Consider the following 23,304-nt stretch of genomic DNA (forward strand, 5'->3'; position numbering starts at 1 on the left):
CAATGCACAACACAAAGGACTCACTGTGGGGAACTATAAGCTATAGGAACGATACCCACACACATCACATGAAGGTCTCGTTTAGCAGTAACCTCCTATGCAGGCCTTCGTAGCAGGCTTACAGAACTGGGGGTTTGGTTGTCTTCGGCTGTTTTCTGATCAGCCGAGTTCTATAAACGGGGTTAATTCAACCAGGCCGGCTATGTTGTCTATATGCAATCAGAAAATAGCACATAAAAGGTCCCAAAAGACCCTGAGAACCCCCAACCCCCACGTTTTGGGCATGCTATGGAGGCCTCCTGTGCAGGCCTCCGGGCGGTGGGAGTTTTGATACTGCGGTTTGTAGAATTTCTAACGCGTTCTTTTGCCGGCCATCCTACAACCTTTCTCCGGGCGACTGGTTGTAGGATGGCCGGAAAAACATGTATAAGAATGCCTTGAAAATTCTACAAGGCGTAGTATCAAAACTCTCGCCCGCCCGGAGGCCTGCACAGGAGGCTATTGTCTAGACTGAATACCAGAGGAAGCGTTAAAGTAGCCGCAGGCGTTCCCGCAGCTAGGGATTGCATTCCAGGGTTGGCGAGCTTCTAAAGCGTGCGATCTACGTTTCATCACGAAATCATGCAAGTTGCAATTGAATAAGCCCCCCCCCCCCCAAAAAAAAATCCGTCCCGCTCCTGGAACGCCTGTAAAGGAGGCCAGCGTTAAAATCCCTGAATCATCTGTGCAGAGGCATTGACTGAATCGAACACGATGGACAAAATACGTCTCCTGCTATTGCAGCTATGACCGCTAGGTGGCGGTTTTGTTGCATGGTAAGATCATGGAGGTAGTCTTTCCGTGAAGGCAAACCATCCTACGCTGCCAAACTTTTTCTAAAACCGTCTTTTCATGCCATAAAAATGATCATCTAACCGTTAACATAATTACAAACTTAGATGATGCACTTCACCCGATGACATTTTCTTTCTAAAAGAATTTTGACGAATTTGAGTTAAATTTGAGTCATATTTGGCCCAGGAATGGCCAGGAATCGAACATGTGATCTTTCGATCTCGTGTACGCTAGCTAGCCGACCTCGGCCTTTTGAAACAGAGACAACTCAAGGCTATATAGCCTTATGCAATGTTTGCTGCAGAGTCATAGATATATAGGCGACGTATACTCTCCAAGCAAAGGTTTGGGTTTGGACTTATTTTTGGCGTGTCTTAAGGCTTTTTTTATCGGGTTTTCTTTTTGCACTGGTATCTTTTATACGCCAACCCAAAAAAAACCCCGAAAGCCTTAAAACACGCCAAAATAAGCTAAAACGTACCCAAACCTCTGTTTGGAGAGTAGGTGACGTGCTCAGTATCCTTGTACTTCTAATGAGTCTGGGCGCTGCACGTGTTTGAAAAAAAAAAAACTCACTAGAGCACAGATGAGAAACTTGTTTTGCACGATACAATCGTACTGTGGTATTTTTAGTCTCCGGACAGATTACCAAACCTATTATAGCTTCCGAGTCCTATTTGCGGAGAGGATGTCAGAGGACTCGGGAGCTATAATAGGTTTGGTAACCAGGCTACTGTTTCTCCGGATCCCAGCACTCAAAATATATACTATTCTATTTTGCGCCCCTTTCCTGTATCAGAAGTTTCAGCTCATTTTTTTTACAACAAATGACATCCATAGAATCAAGCTAGTCTCTACCAGGCTTCGGAAGGCGGCTAGAAAGAGTAGAAATCGACCAAAATGTTCTCTCCCAGCAGACAAACCCCTCTGGCATGTTATCTCTCTCTTTGGTCAATTTCTACTCTTTCCAGGCGCCTCCCGGAGCCTGCTAGAATCTACAATCGAGCGGCTATTCAAGCCACTGTGGCACGAAAGAAAGTTTTAAAAAAACCTTCAGGGCATTCACCCAACCTATTTTTGCTCTGTGCCGGCGGCCTCCAGACTTTTCATCACGTAACTTCCAGTGCTGTCAATCACATCTCCCAGACTTCCTTCATCATGTGTTCTCTCTGCCGAGCCAGACTAATATCTCGTGTCGCACGTGTCTATTGAGGGCTCCTTGGCGTAACCAAACCTTCACTTCGTAAAGAGCCCGACACGATAGAGACCACACGTCTAACGCGATCCGTGATCCCAGCTCCTCGCCTGTGCTAAGGTTGTTGGCGGCACCTTGCAGTTGAAACCGCTTGGAGCATCTGAACCTTTCCGTAAGGTATATTAATCACAGTCCATGTATGTCCGCTGTCATTGTGTTGCAGAACTGCGTATTAGAATATCTTGAGCGGGACAAGGTGGTCTTGGGTTGTTGGCTCAGTATCCGAAGGTTCTGGGTTTAAATCCTGGCTGGCCTCATTGTTGTGTTCTTCGTAAAGACACTTAACCCCTATTTCTTTATTTGACTCAGGTGTAAATGAGTACCTAGCTTCGGTTAGGGACGTCCTCTCGTTTTTTTACATTTGACCGGAGCAATATTTTAGATCTACTTGAAATCCATATGTAGCATCTTTCCTCTAAGATTATGCCCTTATATTCGCTTTTCTATTCTATTTTCAGTGGTTGACAGATATATCGTCTTGAGAGGGAAAAAATCAAAAGGGCTCGCCAACATGCTGTTTGTAGCGGTGCTGTTTTTCTTTCTTTCTTCTATCCCAAAGTATCACACCCCAGAAGCGTGTACAATGGCAAGTCAGATCTGTTCGGTGGATGGCACGCCTCGTCTTGCATACAATAACCGTGGAGGTCGCTCTGCGGCAAGTTGTGTTTCTGTAAACGTGTCGCTCATGCCCGTTACCCTGTTCGACACCTGTTTGACTGTGCCTCGTGTCCCTACAATAAGGCTTCATAGTCACCCGTCTGCCGCCCTAACACCCCGCGATATCCCGAGTGTGAGTGTGGGGCAGTTGTACATAGGACCGAGTCCTAACCTGGAAGCGGTCGCCCCGAACACTTTTTCTACCCTGACCGGAGTAGGCCTACTGGAGATTTCCCAAACTTCGCTGAAACGAGTCAGTAAAAATACATTCAAGGGACTAAGAAGTTTGTCGCGTCTCAAGCTCTGCGACAACGAAATATCGGTTATTGAAGATGGTGCGTTCGAAGATGTGCCTCAAATTACTCAATTAAATCTCGCTGGAAACAACCTCACGCAACTTTTACCGGGTTATTTCAAAGGTCTTTCTGTACTGTACATGCTGGAGCTATCACGAAACCGCATTATGACTACATCCCCAGGAACATTCAGCCCACTCATTCTTCTAGGCAGACTTCACCTCGGTTACAACCGACTGAACGCCGTAGATACGACTGTATTTACGGAATCAAACAACATCGAGGTTTTGAACCTCACACACAATCAAATACAGGCCGTGAACGCAGACGTCATCAAGAGGATGACACGTTTGACAAGCCTGTCTCTGTCATTTAACAAACTCAGCCGTTTCCCTTTTGACTTGGTAGAAGAACTTCTTGACAATGAGAAACTGAAAGTCCTGGAGTTAGACAATAACCCGTACCGCTGCACATGTTTCAAACCTCATGTCCGATTCCCATTATTTCTGACCCAACGTCCTTCCGTTTGGAAACAAGTAAAGAAATCAGTCACTTGTGCTTACCCACCTTCCCTCTCAGGCACCACCATGTTTAACACTACCGCACAGTTCCCCTGCCCTCCCCCGCTAGTAAACCTCAGCCAAAGTCGAACAGAAAGAGGTGAAACCGTCCTGACATGCACGGTGTACTGGGAGAGTGAACCCACTCTGACATGGCTACTCTTCGGGAACGTTGTGCTTGAACTGCCCCGTAGAGCTGAACAACAAAATGGTAGCCGGGTGCCAAAGAACATCAGCTGGACTGTTGAACACACAGTGAACCCTGACGGCTGGTTACGTGTGCCTCTCTCAACATAACGTGCAGCATGATACAAGTCGAATGCTAATTAATGACATGTGTCAAAACTTCCTGGGTAGGACAGTGTCTGTGATAGCCGTTCCCGCGTCTGAAGGTGGTTGGTTGGGCAAAAGTGTCGAATGTACCGCGACAGCTTTGAGTAGCGTCGTATCTAGCCAGTCAGTTATCTTAGACGTTGAAACACCGCAAGTAAATGACAACGATTCCTACTTGATCGTTTTAAATGGCGGGTTATCTAGTGAATCCGGTGGGAACCTAGGGCTATTGGCTCTGGTTTGTGCCATTGCTGGTTCGGTGACACTGGTCATAACGTGTTCAGTCTTATGTGCGTCACAACCGCGAGGTGACCAAAGAGAAGCAATTGACCAGAATCCGCCTAAAGAGGACGACGACAACGCGTCCATTCATGAGTATGAGGAGATCGGCAGCAACCATCAAAATGGCTCACCGCGACAGGCCAAGGAAGAAGATACAAGAGGCACATTTTATGCCGCTGTCGCGAAGCCTGACACATATGAATCGGCAGAGTCCCAGAACAGGGTCAGTTCTATTTACGACAAAGAGTAAATAATGTCAGCTCAAGCCTTCATATCAGCATTTTAGTACTTAGCCAGATCAAAAGTGAGCACTGACAATTTTTTGAGAGCTACATTTCTGTCACATGTGGTGATGATATGTGGTGCAACAGAAGTTCTACTTTGCTTTATGTGTTAGTTAGGCCACACCAAGTAAATTTTATGGATGACGTCCTTTGGAGACCCTAAATCTAATGCGAGAGGGCAAAAAAACAAGAAGGGCCCTAAAAAACAAGATGCCTAGATTAGAAATAAACTAAGAGACGACAAATGTTAGGACACAAATTGAATGAGGTGACGCAGTGTAACAAGCAAGAAGTTATTCATCATCAAAACAGCAATAAATCAGGTGGAACAGCAGTTATCGTCCTGTCCTGTTTCTTTCATCACATTTTTTGCAGGCCTGCAGAAACAAAGCATGTGCTCTTTACCCATGGCACGTTGCCTGTGGCTATTGACAGGATCGTCCTGTCAATAGCAGAAAATATTGCACTGCTGACAGGATCGTCCTGTCAATAGCAGAAAATATTGCACTGCTGACAGGATCGTCCTGTCAATAGCAGAAAATATTGCACTGCTGACAGGATCGTCCTGTCAATAGTAGAAAATATTGCACTGCTGACAGGATCGTCCTGTCAATAGTAGAAAATATTGCACTGCTGACAGGATCGTCCTGTCAATAGTAGAATAATTTGCACTGCTGACAGGATTTTTCCTGTCAGCAGTGCAAATTTTTCTACTATTGACAGGATCGATAAAATTTTGGTATTTTTATTTCATACTGGAAATTTTGGGGTGGGCGCTGGTTCGTGTAGGTCTTATGTAGTGTTATTACTAGTATGTATGCTATTAGGCCATTTTTTATGATCCTGCGCTGCGGCCCCTGCAGATCGTCGTGCATACATTGATCCCCCGCTCGGTAGCGCCCTTTATTTCGGCCAATTTCTACTATTTTTCCAGCGATCCGCGGTGCCTGGTAGAGGCTAGTCGGGGCGACAGTAAGCCATTACGGCCGGCGCCGCGGGAATGACACAGCGGCCCACCGGCGGGTACGAGACAGCGTCGGGGTGAAAGGATGGCGGACAAGGTCTACTCGAAACCTTACCCTGCAATCAAGAACAGCCACCGTATAAACAATATGGCCTAGTCTGGATGCCATCCAGGCTAACTACAGCAGTGCTATAGACGAATTCCAGCAAATTGACTTCCTTCAGTTATTTATAGACGTGTGTTGCTTGGTCCATGAGGGGACCCCGAGGTGATAGCTTACTGATGTAGAGTATAGAGTAGATCTTCGGTCATGTAGGATTTTCTTCTCCAGTGAAGGGGTCCCCCAGGCTCTGGGGTCTCCGATCAGCCGAGTAGGCGGGCAACACAACAGTACGGTATTCCCTGCGTAGTCTCCACCAGACTCTTTTGCAGGCTGAATAAATAGTAGAAAAAAATAAAAAGTCGACCCTCTATGGCCGACCAACTCCCCTGGCTAGCTATACTCTTTTTATGCCGATTTCTACAATTTATTCAGACTTCAAAAGAGTCTGGTGGAGACTAAATGGATCTAAATCGTAAATAGTCACTGTTACTTCTAGGTCCTCCTGTCCAGTCAGTTGTAGAACTGTATTGCGTAATGTCATCATCATATTAGAGTAGAGTAGAGTAGAGTAGAGTTGTTCAGGCCGGGTAGGAGTCCTGTTCCAATATTGAGGAGACATAAATGATAACTTTATTGCACAACAATAGTACAGCGTACAAAGTATGGCATCTACTGGTACATAACATAAATTTCAACTATACAGACAATGCCATAGAATTTGTGGATGCCCTTTCCAATGCCGGTTTCGATTCCATTGTCATGCAAGATCCAAGCAGACGTATCGATCGGCCGGGGGGGGGGGGAGTTTTGGCCAATCACAGCTCGCAAAAAGTTTGCCCGCCTGTTTACTCGAAAAACTATGTAAACACAACTGCCTTCTTATTTCAGACAGCTTATGCGTGAAATTCGCCTGTATTTATATTTTGAGCATGTCTAGTTTTGACATGTATCTGCTGGAGTACTCTGTAATGATAATAACTAGCTGTTAACGCGATGATAGCCGCCATCGTGAAACGCCTAATCTACAGTACAGTAGCATATGCCTTCTGACTGAAAAAATGAAAACATGGTTAAAAAATTAAAACATGAAGAAATCATGTCAATACAGCCCAAAATGGAAGATTTAAAAAATCCTGTCAATAGTGCCAAAAAATGGCACTGCTGACAGGACGATCCTGTCAGCAGTGCAGTATTTCCTGTTATTGACAGGATCGTCCTGTCAGCAGTGCAGTATTTTCTGCTATTGACAGGATCGTCCTGTCAGCAGTGCAGTATTTTCTGCTATTGACAGGATCGTCCTGTCAGCAGTGCAATATTTTCTGCTATTGACAGGACGATCCTGTCAATAGCCTCAGGCTTTCACGTTACGGGTTTCACGTCAACCTAACGATTTGCGGCACTGTCGTGACTCTTTGGTCATAGTTACAGGAAGCGGAATTTCTTGTTTTTTTTTCTAGGAACAGGCCAAAATCAATGCGCGCGCGGACGTCATCCATAAAATTTACTTGGTGTGGCCTTATCTACATATACAGACATTCTTCTAACTCACAACCTTGTGAGTTAGGGGGCAACTAGCATTTAGCACTGCACGCCTAACAACGAACTGGAACAAGTTTTAAGCTGTTAAGAGTTCAGTTATTGAATGCAAGTAAATTTGTAGCAAAAAAATAGTGTGTTATTGAATGCAAGTAAATTTGTAGCAGAAAAAATAGTCTGTAGCAGCAATGAAATGTTCTAAAAAGAACTGCCACGTGTTGTCGATCTGTGACACACTTTTTTACCCCAGACGAATTGTCTAAATGGTTATATAAACTAACGGGCAATATTCATCTTTTTATGCACTCAATTTTGCTGTAGTATTTCTTCCACAGATACAATTTCCGTTCCTCATGTTTCACTCTCCGTCAGAGGGTGGCGTACAGACCCATCACAGACACATGTATAAACACTAAGGCCGCCACGTGCGACATATACACTGTACACGAGGTAAGGGCACACGTGACTGAGTAACTCATGTTCTCTGGTGATTTTATTCTTCCCTTTTGACTTCTCCCTTTCTTTGATTTTCTTTGGTTTTCTTCCTTTCTTTCTCGGTTTTCTTTAATTCATTTCTGCCTGGTCTAGTAAGTGAATCGTCACTGTAGTAAGTCTGTTCTGTTAATGTATTAGGGAGGAAAAATGATGCGATGTAATTAGGTCATGGATTTTTATTACAACACCTTATCCATTAACCAAACCATACAGACGTACATACACGGATATGTGGTGCAGTAAATAAGGAAAATGCAGACCATTAAATAGTAGTAAACCTTCTTCATTACCCAGAGAGTGAATGAGGAGGACTTTCCTAAATCCTAGATTTCTTTGTGGTATCTTTTTTCTTATACTTTCTTACACATTTTCTATACTCGTTAATATTTCCTCACTAAATATAACGAAGAAAGGCATGATTGTATGCAGTTCTAGTTATTCACGTAGCAACACATCATTTACGATGTGGATTATTAGAAAGTGTATGCAATAAAGTTGATTTGCAACACTTGCAAATTCAGAGAATTTTTCATTCCATTTTCAATATTTGGCGATTGATTTAAACGTCAACCTCACTCACTCCTGAGTAATATCGTCAACCAACTACAGCGTTAATAAAAGACTTAAGTGATCACAAGTTTCTTATACATAAAGTTTCTGACTAGAAGATAAATTATCATGATATTTCATATGGCAAAGCAAACAATTGCGAGTGTTGTGCTGCGGTGAGTATACTTCATACGGCATGCAAGGCAAAGCAGCTACATCGTTCACTACAGACAGATATTATTGTGTGAACAAAGAAATATCAGTAACAACGTTATATCATCCCACGAAAAACAACATCGATAGTAACACGTGTATACAACAAACAACAACTTCATTGACCATATACGAGTAGCATTTTGTATATAGGAGACATAGCTATAGAGCATCTTTCTAAAAATATCTAAAAATAACAATTTGCTCATACTAGCTTCCAACAAAACCATCGAAATTTATGTACAACAGTCAACATAAATAGTGGCATTGCAAACCTGGACAAGCGGAGATGTTACAGTGTATGACACATTATGTACAAGTACGTAAACCTGACACTCAATATATTTCGTACACGACCAGCGTAGAGTAGGGTAGCGTGGGTTTTCTTTGTCAAAAATCTGAGAGACTGAGATCGGTAAGCCTTTTTGTGCTGATTAAGAAAGTTCAAGGTCTGATTCCGTATAGTCCTGACTAAAGTACTGTACCTGATTAGTAAACGCACCCTCTTCGTTGCCGATCTTGAGTACATTTTGTACCGGTTAAATTCAAATAAATGTTGTTCGTTCTCTCATTCTCCCCAGGAGCAATCACAACTCATTTCAGATCCAGATTACAATAGACTGTCCCAATATTCAGATCACTCAGCCGACTGAAAGCTCAATGTACACCAGTTAAACATTATTTCTCGCAACATTCATCAAAAATCCACAGGCTTTAGAATGACATAAGCTAATATTGTATCCAAATAAAGTTAAGTCAAGTTATTCTCGACGGGGTTTCACAGATAATCTAAACCATTGTACTGTAAACGATTTACATCCATTTTAAAACTGATGTTCATATTTTCAAGATTCACGTCAGACCATTAGATCGTTATCGTTAATACGACAACCGCCACCTCAATTCCGAAACAAGTAACAGCTAAAACAAAGCTATATAATGAATTTACAAGGCCACATACAATATGTCAGGAGCGGTTTTCGTGTCCCTGTTGAGTGCAGATAGCACGTAAAACAGTCTTTAACGCAAATGGTTTGTGATAACTTTTCCCATTACGTCCGTATCTGACAAACACACGGCAGATTACACACTTCGGATCACCCTTGTGTAAAATGGTGCACATGTAGGACTGTACTTTGTGGTGAAATTACTGGAAACTGGTAAGGCTACGACGTGAAAGCAGCTGTCGTAATGGCTAGTTTAATGGTGCTGTCACCAGACAATTTGTTCCGCTATATTTAACCATGTTACCAGGGCCAGGAGATGGGTGGTCTTGGAGTTTTTCTTCGCAACTACAGCATTGAGTCATTGTTTGGCACATTTTTCTTAGAGCAGGGATATTGGAATGTTGTTGATTTCAATAATTTTCTGTACAGTATATACAACATTAAAACATTGATACAATTGGCATCGCGCCAAGACACATCTGATTCAAATTTTTTACTGGTGACCTACAGTATGTACAGAACGGATTGGCACAAATTTGAATCCTCGACTATTTAATCACCATTGGTGACCGAATCCTAAATTTCCAGGGGATTAAACGGAAAAGAAGAAATATCTGGATATCATGGCTTGGTTATGAATTAGACTTCGGCTTATTTTTGACGCGGTTTTAGGCGTTTTTATTGGGCTTTCCTTGTCTTCTCTAGTTTTTTTTTTCGCGCATTTCATACTGTTCTGCCAATGACAATATGTAGCACCTTCTTGCTAACTTGCTACTGTCTTATAGCCACCAAAAGATCTGCCTGAAGATTTGTAATGAATTGGGTTTGAGCCGAGCTAGGATTTGGCTGGAATTTGTTGATCGCTTCCCGGCCATGGGGCTATGTGGAATTGTCCACCTCACTGCCAATCACATCCTACAAAGTACCGCAGACAGTTCACCTCGTAGTACTAGTAATACTAGAAACGATGTTTACCTTCGCATGGTCTAGTCTAACATACTGTTGCTCTGTTTTTCCTTACTCAAACACATCCATATACTAGTGTATGGTGACCAGCCCTTCCAGTACTGTCCTGCTACATAATGTAACCCAACACCACAGAGTGTCTGCTACAGTACCAGTTACTATGGTGACAGACGTCTGGTCCAGGTCACGTCCAACCACGTCAAGAACATGTATCGTTTCGAATGTCATCTAAAGTTAGACTTCGAAGCAGTTCTATCGCGAAAAATATGCTCTGAAATAACTGTAAGTTTGTTCAGGTTTACTAGCATCCTAAGTGGTACGAAGGTACTGAGAGACCTGCGCCGGCAGAGACCATGCAGCCACTTCCAACACCACCACATTCACCTGTTCAACATGTGGCAGAGTCTGCCATTCACGGATAGGCCTGTTCAGCCACCAGAGACGGTGCCAGACCCCTCCAGTGCCAAGCCCATCGTCTACTCAGACGGAAGGAGGCCGATGAAGTGGTACGACCATCTGGTTTCTCTCTCTAGTGTTTTACACGAGGTTGCTGACAGATTCTGCGGTTTCCACCCGAGGTAGAAACACGTCTAGGTCTATGTCGTTGTTCTTGACGTTCAGCGGACTGGGGTTCATGGTGAACAGGCTGAAACTGGTGGCCGCGTTGTTAAAGTCGGGCGAGGTGCGCGCAGTGGAGTACCCACCCGAGGAGGGCTTGTTCGGCGTGCTCCCGACATGCCTCGCGTTTCCGGCGAAGAGGTTCCACCGGAAGTTGGAGTTCCCTCCGCTGGGGGGCGAAATGGCGAAGTCCGGGCCGGTCGGGTGGGTGGCCCGGATGTTCCCGGCCCCTCCCCTGCCTCCTCTTCCTCCACGGTTAAAAATCTGCCGGAAATTCGCCGTGAAGATGCCGTAGACCAGCGGGTCGATGCAGCTGTTGGAGAAGGCTACTAAGTGGACGATGGGGTAGCCGTAGTGATGGAGGGAGATCTCCTGCATTTGTGATAGACTGCCGTATTCCTCCATAAGCCAGCAGACGTAGAGAGGCAGCCACGTCAGCGCGAACACCATCACCATGGTGATGACCATCCTGACCACCCTCCCACGCCGCTCCGACACGCTACCGAGGCAGGCCTGCCTGCTGGACGTGCTCCTGTTGCTGCCGTTGTTCTCTCCCGGCCTGGGCTTGAACCAAACCCGCATGGCGATCTTATAATACAGCACGCTGATGATGAGAAGTGGACCGAGGTAGCAGAGGATGAACAGAGCCGCAGTGTAGACCTTCTGTGAGCTCTTCGACGGCCAGAATTCGCCACAGATGAGGAAGGTGACTTCGTCGATCTTGACCTCCTTCTCGTAGCAGACGACGAGCTGGGGGATCATGATAATGGTGGCTGCCGTCCAGGACCCCACGATCACCATGATGGCCTGCCGGTTCGACATCCGCGTCTTCTCCGGGTGCAGGATCACTCGGTGTCTGTGTGAAGAAAAAGACAAAGAGTTATTCTCACGTCAATACTGGTCAAAGGAAACATATAACTACCAACACAGATGACCTTTCATGGCAGCAACGCTTTATAGAATATATTCTGGGCAAATTCAATACTATGTACAACATGTAGTAGGATCTACTCATGAAGCGTCACCAAAAATAGTCCCTGTCACACATTCAGAACCTTCCCTTGACCACCTCATTGGCTGAAGTTCAGGAGCAATCTGACCTACCTTTACCTATACAAATTGAATTCTATCGGATTTGAGTTAAATTTAAGTCAAAGTTCTATTGTCTCTCGATTTTTTAAAATCAAATAACGTGAATTTCCAAGAATAGATTGAATGAATTGAAGAGTTGTTGCCGCCAAGCTGTAACGACCCTTTGTGGTAGATAGGTACATTGCAACAAGGTATCATGTCGATCGTAAATCGCTAGGAAGTTGTACGTCAAATTACCACATCTTCAGCAACTAGTAGATATAGAACACAAATGATCAAAAATCCCTTCTCATACTGAAATTAATTTCTAAGACTCTCTACTTATTGTATCAAACATGAACATTCGGCTGGCGCAGCCGAACAGTAGCCTACCTCGCCGAACACCATCCAACCGCAAAAACTGACCTTTTACTCCGTGGCAGTCCTGCATTCTCATCAGTTGTTAACTCCAATATATTATTACTTACGTTTTTAAAAGATTTCAATTTCCCCCTTTGTTATCTATGTATTGTGTCCTCTCTTTGCCATCATCTATCATTGGGTGGGGAACCGGACTTGCGCTTTTGAATTTCCTGTATTTACTGTTTTTGCCTGTCTCAAAGTTGCGTTTGTTTTTTTCTTTTTTATATGTATCTATTTAGTGGTGCCGTAAACATAAGTACTTTCCACTTGAGTGCGGCACTACCATGTCTTGTACCTTTTTCTATGTGAATGAATAAAAAAAAAACACCATCCAACCACACCCGACCTTGCTCCTGACCTACTCCTAACCATAGTTGGATTGAGTTTAGCTATAGTGTTCGGGAGGCCATGGTCGGCTCTATGTGACACTGGCTTTACAATTACATGATGAATATTGATGGAAACGTAGTTATTAGCAGAAACTAAGCTGATTTATTAAGCCCAATTATCTTCCACGCGGAACCAACAAACGAGTCTTGATGGTAATTATCTTTATGAGACCCTCCTGAGGTTGTCTATCAGTCCGTTTGCCTGACTACATCATCACAATTAGCTCCTGCGGGAGGCGGGCTCCAGGATCATCGCTCATAATTTCCTCCGAAATTGGGAGCAGCGATGCGCTACGGAAAATGTTCCGTCACACAATAATATAAGACAACTGTTGGGCCGCGTTTGTTACAATATAAATGTAATAATGTATCTTGCCGGTTAAAGCGAGTTGTGATTTATATTTATGATGTTCCAAGCATTATGATTTTCTGGAGAGTGTACGTGTACATATTTTACGGTGTGTAAAAACCATTGATTGACCTGTGAAGGTGAATCGTTCTCTGCCTTAGCTTTGTGTTTCTAAACACCAAATAGATGATTCGCTACTAGTACATGGCCTAGTTCATTCAATATTGACCATGGTAAATATATATCAAAGACATAGACTTTCTCTCTCACATAGAGAAAGAGAGAGAGAGAGAGAGAGAGAGAGAGAGAGAGAGAGAGAGAGAGAGAGAGAGAGAGAGAGAAACTTTCTGCAGCTGTGTTAAGTGATCCTAAAGTCTTTGTATCCTGCTACCTACAAAACACTTGTCAATCCAGGATCATGAACAACCACAGCGCAAATCTACAGTTACAATGGGGTCGATCAATGTGTGAAGAATAAATCTCCTAAACCCGAGCAATACAGCCTTACTATGCATGCAGAGGTGTATATATAGGCTTCGGCTTATACTAGTATTACTTTTGGCGTGTTTTAGGTGTTTTTACCAGGTGCGGTCTTTATTTCTTTGGTGTAATGTTATCTCACAACCTCCACAACAAGCACAATCTCACAACCATGTCATCAGCTTGGTAGGTTTCATTAGACTGCAGATTGGCAATGTCCCTGGACTTAACCTCCCAGTTCGCAATCACGTACAGCGACACGCTGTTTTCGTGCTGCCATCACTGCAGGCCAACGAACCTGCCACCCCATACTTTACAGTAACGGCGCTGTGCATGTAGCTATAGCCTGGCTTAAGCTGTAATCCAGCGCAAAGCTGTAATCCCATACATTACAGGAAGGGCGTTGGGTCTGAGCCTGACTTAAAATCGCGCTCCTAGCGGCCGGCCCGCCCCAGGTAAGGTTGTCAATTAACCCCAGCCAGCAAGAGACAGATTTTGTGTAAACACGGCCTTGGGTATTGTAATGTAATCTCCAACTTCCAAGCAGATTCTGTGGGGCAAGGTGAGTCCATATGCATCGGCCTCCTGTGTCCATTGGTCTCCTGTAACCGCTGGGGTGGCCAATGGTTACAGGAGGCCAGTATAGACTCCCCTTTCCCCTCAGAATCTGCTTGGAGATTAATTGTGATGCTATATGGCATAGAGAAAATCCTGCTTTACGCCAGGAGTTTTTGGCAGTGCTTCAGGTACAATTTAGATTCACGCGAACAGGCTTCTGTTAAAGCTATGCTGAAGGTCGAGGTGTGTCGGGGTCGTGCCGGGAAGCTCTGTAGGATTCGCCTTCACTTTTTGTCTTAAGTTAAAATCATGGAGAAAACCATATTTTACGGCAGGAGTGGTCGGTGGTGCTTCAGGTACAATTAAGACACACGCGAACAGGCTAGTGTTAAAGCTCTGCTGAGGTCGAGGTTAGCCAAGGTTGTGCCAGGAGGGTCTGTAGAATTCGACTTCACTTTTTGTCTTAAGTTAAAATCATGGAGAAAACCATATTTTACGGCAGGAGTGGTCGGTGGTGCTTCAGGTACAATTTAGACACACACGAACAGTGTTAAAGCTGCACTGAAGGTCGAGGTGAATTAAGGTCGTACCGATAAACTATTGTAGGATTCGCCGTCACTTTTTTTCTTGGGTTCAAAACATGGAGAAAGCGATGTTTTACGCCAGGAGTGGTCGGCAGCGCTTCAGGTACAATTTCGATTCACGCAAACAGTCTGGTGTTAGAGCTACGCTGAAGGTCGAGGTGAATCAAGGTCGTGCCAGGAAGCTCTGTAGGATTCGCCTTCACTTTTTTTGCATTGGTTCAAAACATGGAGAAAGTAATGTTTTACGGCAGGAGTGGTCGGTGGTGCTTCAGGTACAATTAAGACACACGCGAACAGGCTAGTGTTAAAGCTCTGCTGAGGTCGAGGTTAGCCAAGGTTGTGCCAGGAAGGTCTAAGTAGGATTCGCCTCAACTTGTCTTGGGTTAAAAACATGGAGAAAAACATATTTTACGCCAGGAGTGGTCTGTGGCGCTTCAGGTACAATTTAGACACACACAAAGCACAGGCTAGTGTAAATGCTACGCTGAAGGTCGAGGTGAATGAAATTAAGTCGTACTGCCAAGGTCTGCCGGATTCGCCTCCACATTTTGCTGTGGTTCAAAACATGAAGAACGATATTTTGACGCCAGGAGTTGTTGGCGGAAGTGCTTAACGCTTGGGGTGCAATTTAGACACACGCGAACAGACTCTGGTGTTAAAGCGCTGCTAAAAGTCGAAGTGAATCAAGGTCTTACTGCCAAGGACTTTAGGATTCTCTTCCACTTTTCCTTGGGTTCAAAGCCTCACCTATCCCAATTTCACAAGACGTGAAGTCTGACCCCCCGGGACCCCCCTTTTTCAGGAACATCAGGGACGCTTAAGACGCCAGGGATTGTGCGTCAATGGAGGAACGGGGAAGGGCAGAAGGAAACTCCCAGAATCCACTTTTATCCTTAGGTTCAAAATGCCCCCCCCCCCAACTCAACACCGCGTGTCTCAGACGGGATGTCTACCGACCCTCTGGGACCCCTTTTTTTAGAAACACCAGGGACGCTAAAGACGCCGTGGATTGTGCGTCAATGCAGAAACTGGAAGGGATAGATGGGAAACTCCTAGAATCCACTTTTATCCTTAGGTTCACACACACACACACACACACACACACTTGTAACCTTCATACTGACCCATTGGGACCCCCTTTTTCAGAAACACCAGGGACGCTAAAGACGCCGTGGATTGTGCGTCAATGCAGGAACTGGAAAATTACATGGGAAAACTCCTAGAATCCATTTTTATTCTTAGGTTCAATGCCCCCCCCCCCCAACTCACACACCGGGTATCTAAGACGGGATATCTACTGACCCTCCGAGACCCCCTTTTTTCAGGAACATTAGTTTGTGCGTCAATGGAGAAACAGAAGAGTAAGAGGGGAAACTCCTGGAATCCACTTTATCCTTAGGTTCAACCCCCCCCAATACACACACACACTGCACGCCACGAGCCTAAGACCCTCTACCGACCCTCTGGGACCTCTTTTGCAGAAAAATCAGAAACGCTTAAGACGCCATGGATTGTGCGTCAATGCAGGAACTGGAGATTCGAAACTCCTGGAATGAATTTTTATCCCTGGGTTGAATGCCCCCCACCCATCCACCCACCCACACACACACACACAAACTACACGGCACATGTCTATATAAGGCCACACCAAGTAAATTTTATGGATGACGTCCGCGCGCGCATTGATTTTGGCCTGTTCCTAGAAAAAAAACAAGAAATTCTGCTTCCCGTAACTATGACCAAAGAGTCACGACAGTGCTGCAAATCGTCAGATTGACGTGAAACCCGTAACGCGAAAACAGGACAGGACGACAACTGCTGTTCCACCTGATTTATTGCTGTTTTGATGATGAATAAAAGACTTCTTGCTTATTACACTGTGTCGCCTCATTCGATTTGTGTCCTAACATTTGTCGTCTCTTAGTATATTTCTAATCTAGGCATCTTGTTTTTTAGGGCCCTTCTTGTTTTTTTTTCGCCCTCTCGCATTAGATTTAGGGTCTCCAAAGGACGTCATCCATAAAATTTACTTGGTGTGGCCTTAAGACGGGATGTCTGACCCCCTAGGGACCCCTTTTTCAGGAGCGCTAAAGACGCCGCAGATCGTGCGTCAATGCAGGGACTGGAAGGGTTAGAAGGGAAACTCCTGGAAGCCGCTAACACTTTGGTAATGCGGCGTACTACTTCTGATGCGGAGTCACTTACGTCAGACATGTCCACATGCTTTATGTCTGACAGGGTCGCCACAAGGAAAGAAACGTAGGGAAGACTTGGCATCCCAATAATTTACCCAGAAAGTTTACTTTTTGTGTGCATACAAAGTTTTAATACTTAAATTTTTTTTTTCAGTGCGTGTCTTCAGCTAGTTTCATGCTTACCTTTCAATTCCCAAATCACGACGAATGGGCGTTGGTTTGGTTTAACTGCTAGTACGAGTACTTAAAGAAAGTTAACTTTTAGCTGAAGCACAGACACAGTTTTTCATTCGTATCACATGTTCCAATCACTTCGCTGTACAATTTCGTCCACTTCACATTCTACAATTGTCTGTATAATCACATTTTCTCCCACTTAAAGCTTTACTCTACAATTGTCAGTAGAAAGGTCCTGACATGCCTGCCGTGCTGAAAGATCTCTGCGATGTTAATGTACCCTGACACGGCTGTGAGAGGCTGTTACCGGCCGTACAGGGTTAGCTACAGGCACTCTACATCCATTTAGAACATTTTAACCCGCCGGAAGGTCATCGATCTATGTGACGAATACCAGTCCAGCTGGCTAGCTACATTCTCCGGCCATTCGCAGCAGTGAAAACCCGCCTGAATCATGACCGGGATAACTTCTTGTAAATCCGAGCACTGAACGAATCATCTGCGGGCTGGCATACGTATAGTCCTTCACGTTATCACTGACAGGCATGCTTTCATTATCTGATGAAGAACAACGTTACCATGCTCGCCGGAATTTCGGGGCACATATAACATCTGCGTTAATGACGTCAGGGAGATAGAAACGTCCTCTGAAAGTTTGATGTTCAAGATGTATTATCTATATAACTATATAACGCTTGGGGCAACTTTCATTTTGAAAAGTTATAAACTTATATGAGTGCAGCCCGGCCTAGTTGATATTGATGTCTTACAACACTTTTGAAATATATAGCCTCTAACCGTTCTTTGACTACAATATTGCTTTTCAGCCGAATGTTTCAACATATTTGAAACATTTGGGAATGGACGGAGGTTGAGCCAAGGTCGGCTGGTGTTCGTGAGTCGGTCGTGGCATGGATGGCAGTCAAATGTGACTCAAATTGAACTCAAATTCGATTGGATTCGTATAGAACGGCAGGCGTGGCCTAAATTTGGTCACACTGCTCCCGAACTACAGCCAACCTAGTCGACTGTATGTTCGGGGGAGGTTCTGAATGTGTGTCAGGGGCTTAACTGTAAATGTGTTGATGTACAAATTTCTCCCTGTCACACAAACTGCGTTAAAAACGTTCACCACCGAAACGTTTTTTTTTTTTTCACTCTCAAAACTGCTGAAAACATCAATGAAGAAAGTTCAGCTAACCTTGGTCGGGTGGTGTTCAGGGGAAGGTGCTGAATGTGTGACAGGTGCTTTAGATACAGTTGATCCCGTGAAAACGCGGACATTTTATATCAATCCATCAGCAGACGCTGCACCTTTTCTTCATCACATGTCACCGCTAAAAGCCTGCCACAGGTTTCCGCAGGCTATTCTAACTTCCTCAGGAGACCGCGAGCACGCGAAATACTGCTGCTCCTTACCGTTTACTCTGCATAGGTCACTGCTAAAAGCCGGGTTCCCTTTGAAAACATCCATTCCCTAGCTGTATTTCCATACCGTGTACCTCGTCTTTACATAATCCGCAGCGACAGGGAGGTTGGACTTTTAAAGGAAAGTACCCACGAAGTATACTCAAAAGTCACTGACGAAAGGTGGTGGCTGCTACCTGAAACGTCTGACCGTTTCCAAAATCATATCCAGTTGCTTGAGTAACTGTTTTTTTGCGTGTCTTATTACCTGGATGTCTAACCTTCACCGACGTAGGTGCAAAGTACTGTTACAGGGTCGTAACAGTCCCCGTGTTTTATACAGGTGTCTTGGGGAATAGTAAAGACAGTGCACCCCTTCAGTTTAACACACCCTCCCTGCGTGGGTAGTCCTAATTGAAAGGGCAGAGGGCGACACAATCTTAATTTCATCCATGACATCATCTGGCGACCCCACGCCTCAGCGTGAGCGGGACAACATCAGCACGTTTTGCGATATGATATGTATTTACGACACCAGTGCTTACGTTTACGACGAGGTGCTCTCTAATTCAAATTTTACGGCACTTTTTGTAAAGGAAAGACATTGTTACTGATGTGTGCGCATTGTTGCGTTTCATCGAGCAATTAAAGACAGGGACGCAAATGATTTTTTCTTTAATGGGAGAACCAATGATTAACGCACGCGCGCACACATCCATAAAATGAATTTTTTAATTAGGCCATGTTGAACTAATTGATCATATGGATGATATCCTCCGGGAACCTCCAAACTGATGCGAGCGTGCGAATAAAAACGTTTGGCAAACAAAGTTGTCTTCATTAGGCGTGCGTGGTCATGAAAGTTGAACGTAAATAGAGTTTGTCTCCATTTTCATTTCTTCACATTCTCTTCTTTATCTTTGGAATAGATTTTTTGAATCGTTTTCCAACAGTCTTTTCCAAATTATGGCATATATTTACTCATTTTGCAGCTGCTTTGTACGATTTACAGTATGGTCAAAAACTTTTTTTTTGAAACGGACGAAAATTCATGCGCGCGCGGATGCTATCCATATAATCAAACCAACACAGCCTAATATAGAACACACAATTGTAAAATTTATGTGCAAAACTCCATAATACTGCAATAGAAAGCTCAAGGTTTTTGTTGATATATTAGAAACGCGTCCCTTTTATAGCAATGTAATAAAACACTTGTGCATTGATGAGGTATAGCTAAACATGGCAAGTCTTTCCAGGGACAAAAGAAAACACGCACGCCTATCCTCATTTCACCCCATGATATAAGAGTTACACCCTTATATCAAACTGTCAAGGTTGGCATTAGCCTTTTACTCGGCGCGCTTGTACCTGAATTAGAAATAAGAACAAAATCCCTCCTGCCGTCAAACATATATCTGTACATCCGCCAGTAAACGTGCTTGGGGTTCTATTACCACTGTCATATAAATGTTAACGTTTCTTTTCCGATTCTGTGCTCACCCAAGGTCACCCCAGATCACCCCCATTGACCTGGAGCCGGGGGTAGTTTACCGTTCATTTAACCCTGGTGGATAGAATAACAAGCTAACGATTGTAGTGACTCATTCTAGCGTACATGATGACCCTTAGTGCTTAGGTGTGTTGTAATGTTGTATGGGATAGAGACCTTTCTTGCATCCTAAATACGAGAGACTCTGTTTGTCTTGTTCTCGAGAGGATATTTTACGTCACGAAAGCTGACAAGTTGCCCCCTGGCGGAGTTATGTATAATATGTTTTCCATACGTCAGAAATACGTCGTAGAATGACGCTTGTTGGAGGCGACACGTGCAATGTGAGACGATAACTTCACGACTGTCATTAATGTTCCTTTTCCGATTCTGTGCTCACCCAAGGTCACCCCAGATCACCCCATTGACCTGGAGCCGGGGGTAGTTTACCGTTCATTTAACCCTGGAGATAAAATAACAAGCTAACGATTGTAGGGATCCATCCTACCATGTATAAAGACCCTTTAAGTTAGTGCTCCGGTGCGATGTAAGGTTGTATGTATGGGAAAGAGACGTTTTCTGCATCCTAAGTACTCTGTTTTGCTTGTTCGCGAGAAGACATTTTACATCAAGAAAGTTGACAAGTTGCCCCCTGGCTGAGTAATATGACGGAATGTTTAACGGAATGTATGACATACGTCAGAAATCGTAAAATGACGCTTGTTGCAGGCGGTGCGTGTAATGTGAGATGATAACTAGAGGGGAGCGTGGGAGAAGGGTAGTGAGTAGGTGGATATTGGATGGCAGTACCACACCCAAATGTAGCCTGGATGCTAGACCCTGGAATTCAAACCTCTTAATATCAAGCGTAGTAGTAGTATAACTTAAACTATAAGTATGAGATAGACAGTAGTTGTCTGTTCCCTATTGTTGTAATGGAGCATCTTTGACTGTAAGGCTAGTAACTTTTAGGCATGAGATTGCAAATAAAGTAACACACACACACACACACACACACACACACACACACACACACACACACACACATTATATATACCCCAAGTAAGGTATCTTCAAAGGTATGCCATGTTTGAAGCCTTCGGGCATGACTTTGCAAATAAAGTACTAAGTAACACACACACACACACACACACACACACACACACACACACACACACACACACACACACACACACACACACACACACACACACACACACACACACACACACACACCAACTAACATCGGCAGAGGTCACCTTACTCCATCTCTATGATATTATATCTCCCTGCCCCATCTCTATCCCAGATATTCCTCGCCGGCTTTGCAGAAATCCCTTGTATCGACCGCCCCAATGTTACCGCATCAAAGCAGATTTTCGCGTTGACAGTTCATCGCTGATATCTGCGAGCTTCAATAGAAGGGGTAAGGCTGCTGAGAGTTTGTCGATATATTACTGTTAACTTTGACGCACTTTCACTCGATTTTAAGCTATCTCAAAATTGGGTTTTAGTCACGAAGATAAGTGCAAAATGGCATAAGTGAGCACAGTAGCATCGGAGCTGTTTTCAGCGGTAAGCCTGTATGAAATCCGAGAGAATATCGATTTTGGACGCTCCATCAGCAAGCCAAACGGTTTCAGCTGCTGATGTCATTTCGTGTCAGAGAAGACATTCATAGAGATAACACCAAATCCATCAAAGGCAGTTTTCAAACTTGTCAAGAACTCCTGGGCGTGCCGAACCAACCGTGCCAGCTGTCGGTGGCATGTCAAAGAATACAATTTCATAGAGAGAGCTCAGAACCCATCAAAGGTAGCTTTTCAAACTTGGCAAGCTAAGAACTTTTGAAAGTTCCAAACGTTTTTGGCTAGCGGTGACATCTCAAATAATACATTCATAGACCTAGATATAGCACAGAACCCAACAAAGGCAGTTTTTAAACTTGAACAAGAACTTGTGGATGTGCCAAATCGTTTCAGCTGACAGTGGCATGTCAAAGCTTTAAAAAGGCATCCATAAAGAGAGCTCAGATCTCATTTCAAAGGCAGTTTACAAACTTTAACGAGAACTGTGCGTGCCAAACGCCTTCAGCTGGCTCGCTCTTCAGGCATAACACAAAATCCATCAAAGGGAGGCTTCCAAACTTGAACAAGAAATTCTGGATGTTACATCCACAAACCTTTTCAGTTGTGGCGGAGGATTGTCAGAGAAATAGATCTGGAGATACATGTAGCACAAAACTCAACAAAGGCACTTGAACAAGAACTTGTAGATGTGCCAAAACGTTTCAATTGTCGGTGGCATGTCAAAGAATACATTCAGAGAGAGCTCAGAGCTCAGAATCCGTCAAAGGGAGCTTTTCAAAACTTGGCAAGCTAAGAACATCTGAAGGTTCCAACCAATTTCAGTTGGTGATGGCATGTCAGGGAATACACCCATAGATCTAGATATTGCACAGAACCCACCAAAGGCAGTTTTTAAACTTGAACAAGAACTTGTGGATATGCCAAATCGTGTCAGCTGACAGTGGCATGTCACAGAATGCATCAGAGAGAGCTCACAACCCATCAAAAGGAGTTTTCAAACTTGTCAAGCTTATTATATTAAGAACTTCTTAAGGTTCCAAGCCATTTCAGCTGGAGGTGACATGTCAAAGGATACATACATAGATCTAGTGATCTTGAGATAGCACAGAACCCTTCAAATGGAGTTTGTAAACTTGAACAAGAGCTTCTGGACGTGATTCGATGTCTAATCAGTCTCTGTTTGCCCTCCAAATATTGTTCTGAAGTAAGTACTAGTAGCCGAACTCGCGAACACCAAACGACTTTGCTACGACCTATTCCTAACCATTGTTGGCAGGCGTTCGGCTAGCGTTCGGGAGGCCAAATTCGTGACTGTGTGACAGGCACTTAAGAAAGTGGGTACTTACCGATCGACAGCTATTGCCGTCAGAGTGAAGACGGAAGACGCCACCGATAGTCCCTGTGCCAGGTTCTTCACTCGGCACATGAAGTCGCCAACCATGTTTTCTGTAAGAGAACAGAGTACGTCGGTGAAGGTTAGACATCCAGGTAATAAGAGAAGCAAACATTTGCATAGCAAATGCATATTGTTTACCTTCGCATATAGTCTATTCTGATAATTCTTACTCAAACACATTCATGTCTATGGTGACAGGAGTCTAAATCCCTCCTGCTATAAAATTGCAACATGATGTAACCCAATACCAGTTACCATGGTGACAGACGTCTGGTTTAGGTCATTGACCTTATTTGTTTGGA

The 23,304-nt window shown here is 44.1% G+C and overlaps 1 protein-coding gene across 2 annotated transcripts in view; it reads right to left on the minus strand.

Moving 5' to 3' along the window:
* Window positions 1-10,460: 10,460 nt before the first annotated feature.
* Window positions 10,461-23,304, minus strand: part of LOC109487205 (neuropeptide FF receptor 1-like) — a 37,979-nt gene continuing 25,135 nt past the window's right edge. For both annotated transcript variants that reach the window (XM_019791188.1, XM_019791187.1), the window contains exons 2-3: window positions 22,953-23,052; window positions 10,461-11,748 (exon numbers count right to left, since the gene is read on the minus strand). In XM_019791188.1, coding sequence (XP_019646747.1) covers window positions 10,812-11,748; window positions 22,953-23,052 — 1,037 coding nt within the window. In that variant the 3' untranslated portion in view covers window positions 10,461-10,811. The remainder of the gene's footprint in view (window positions 11,749-22,952; window positions 23,053-23,304) is intronic.

The sequence above is a fragment of the Branchiostoma belcheri genome, unplaced genomic scaffold, assembly GCF_001625305.1.
Source record: "Branchiostoma belcheri isolate BF01 breed outbred unplaced genomic scaffold, Haploidv18h27 scaffold86, whole genome shotgun sequence".
NCBI classification, from domain to species: Eukaryota; Metazoa; Chordata; class Leptocardii; order Amphioxiformes; family Branchiostomatidae; genus Branchiostoma; species Branchiostoma belcheri.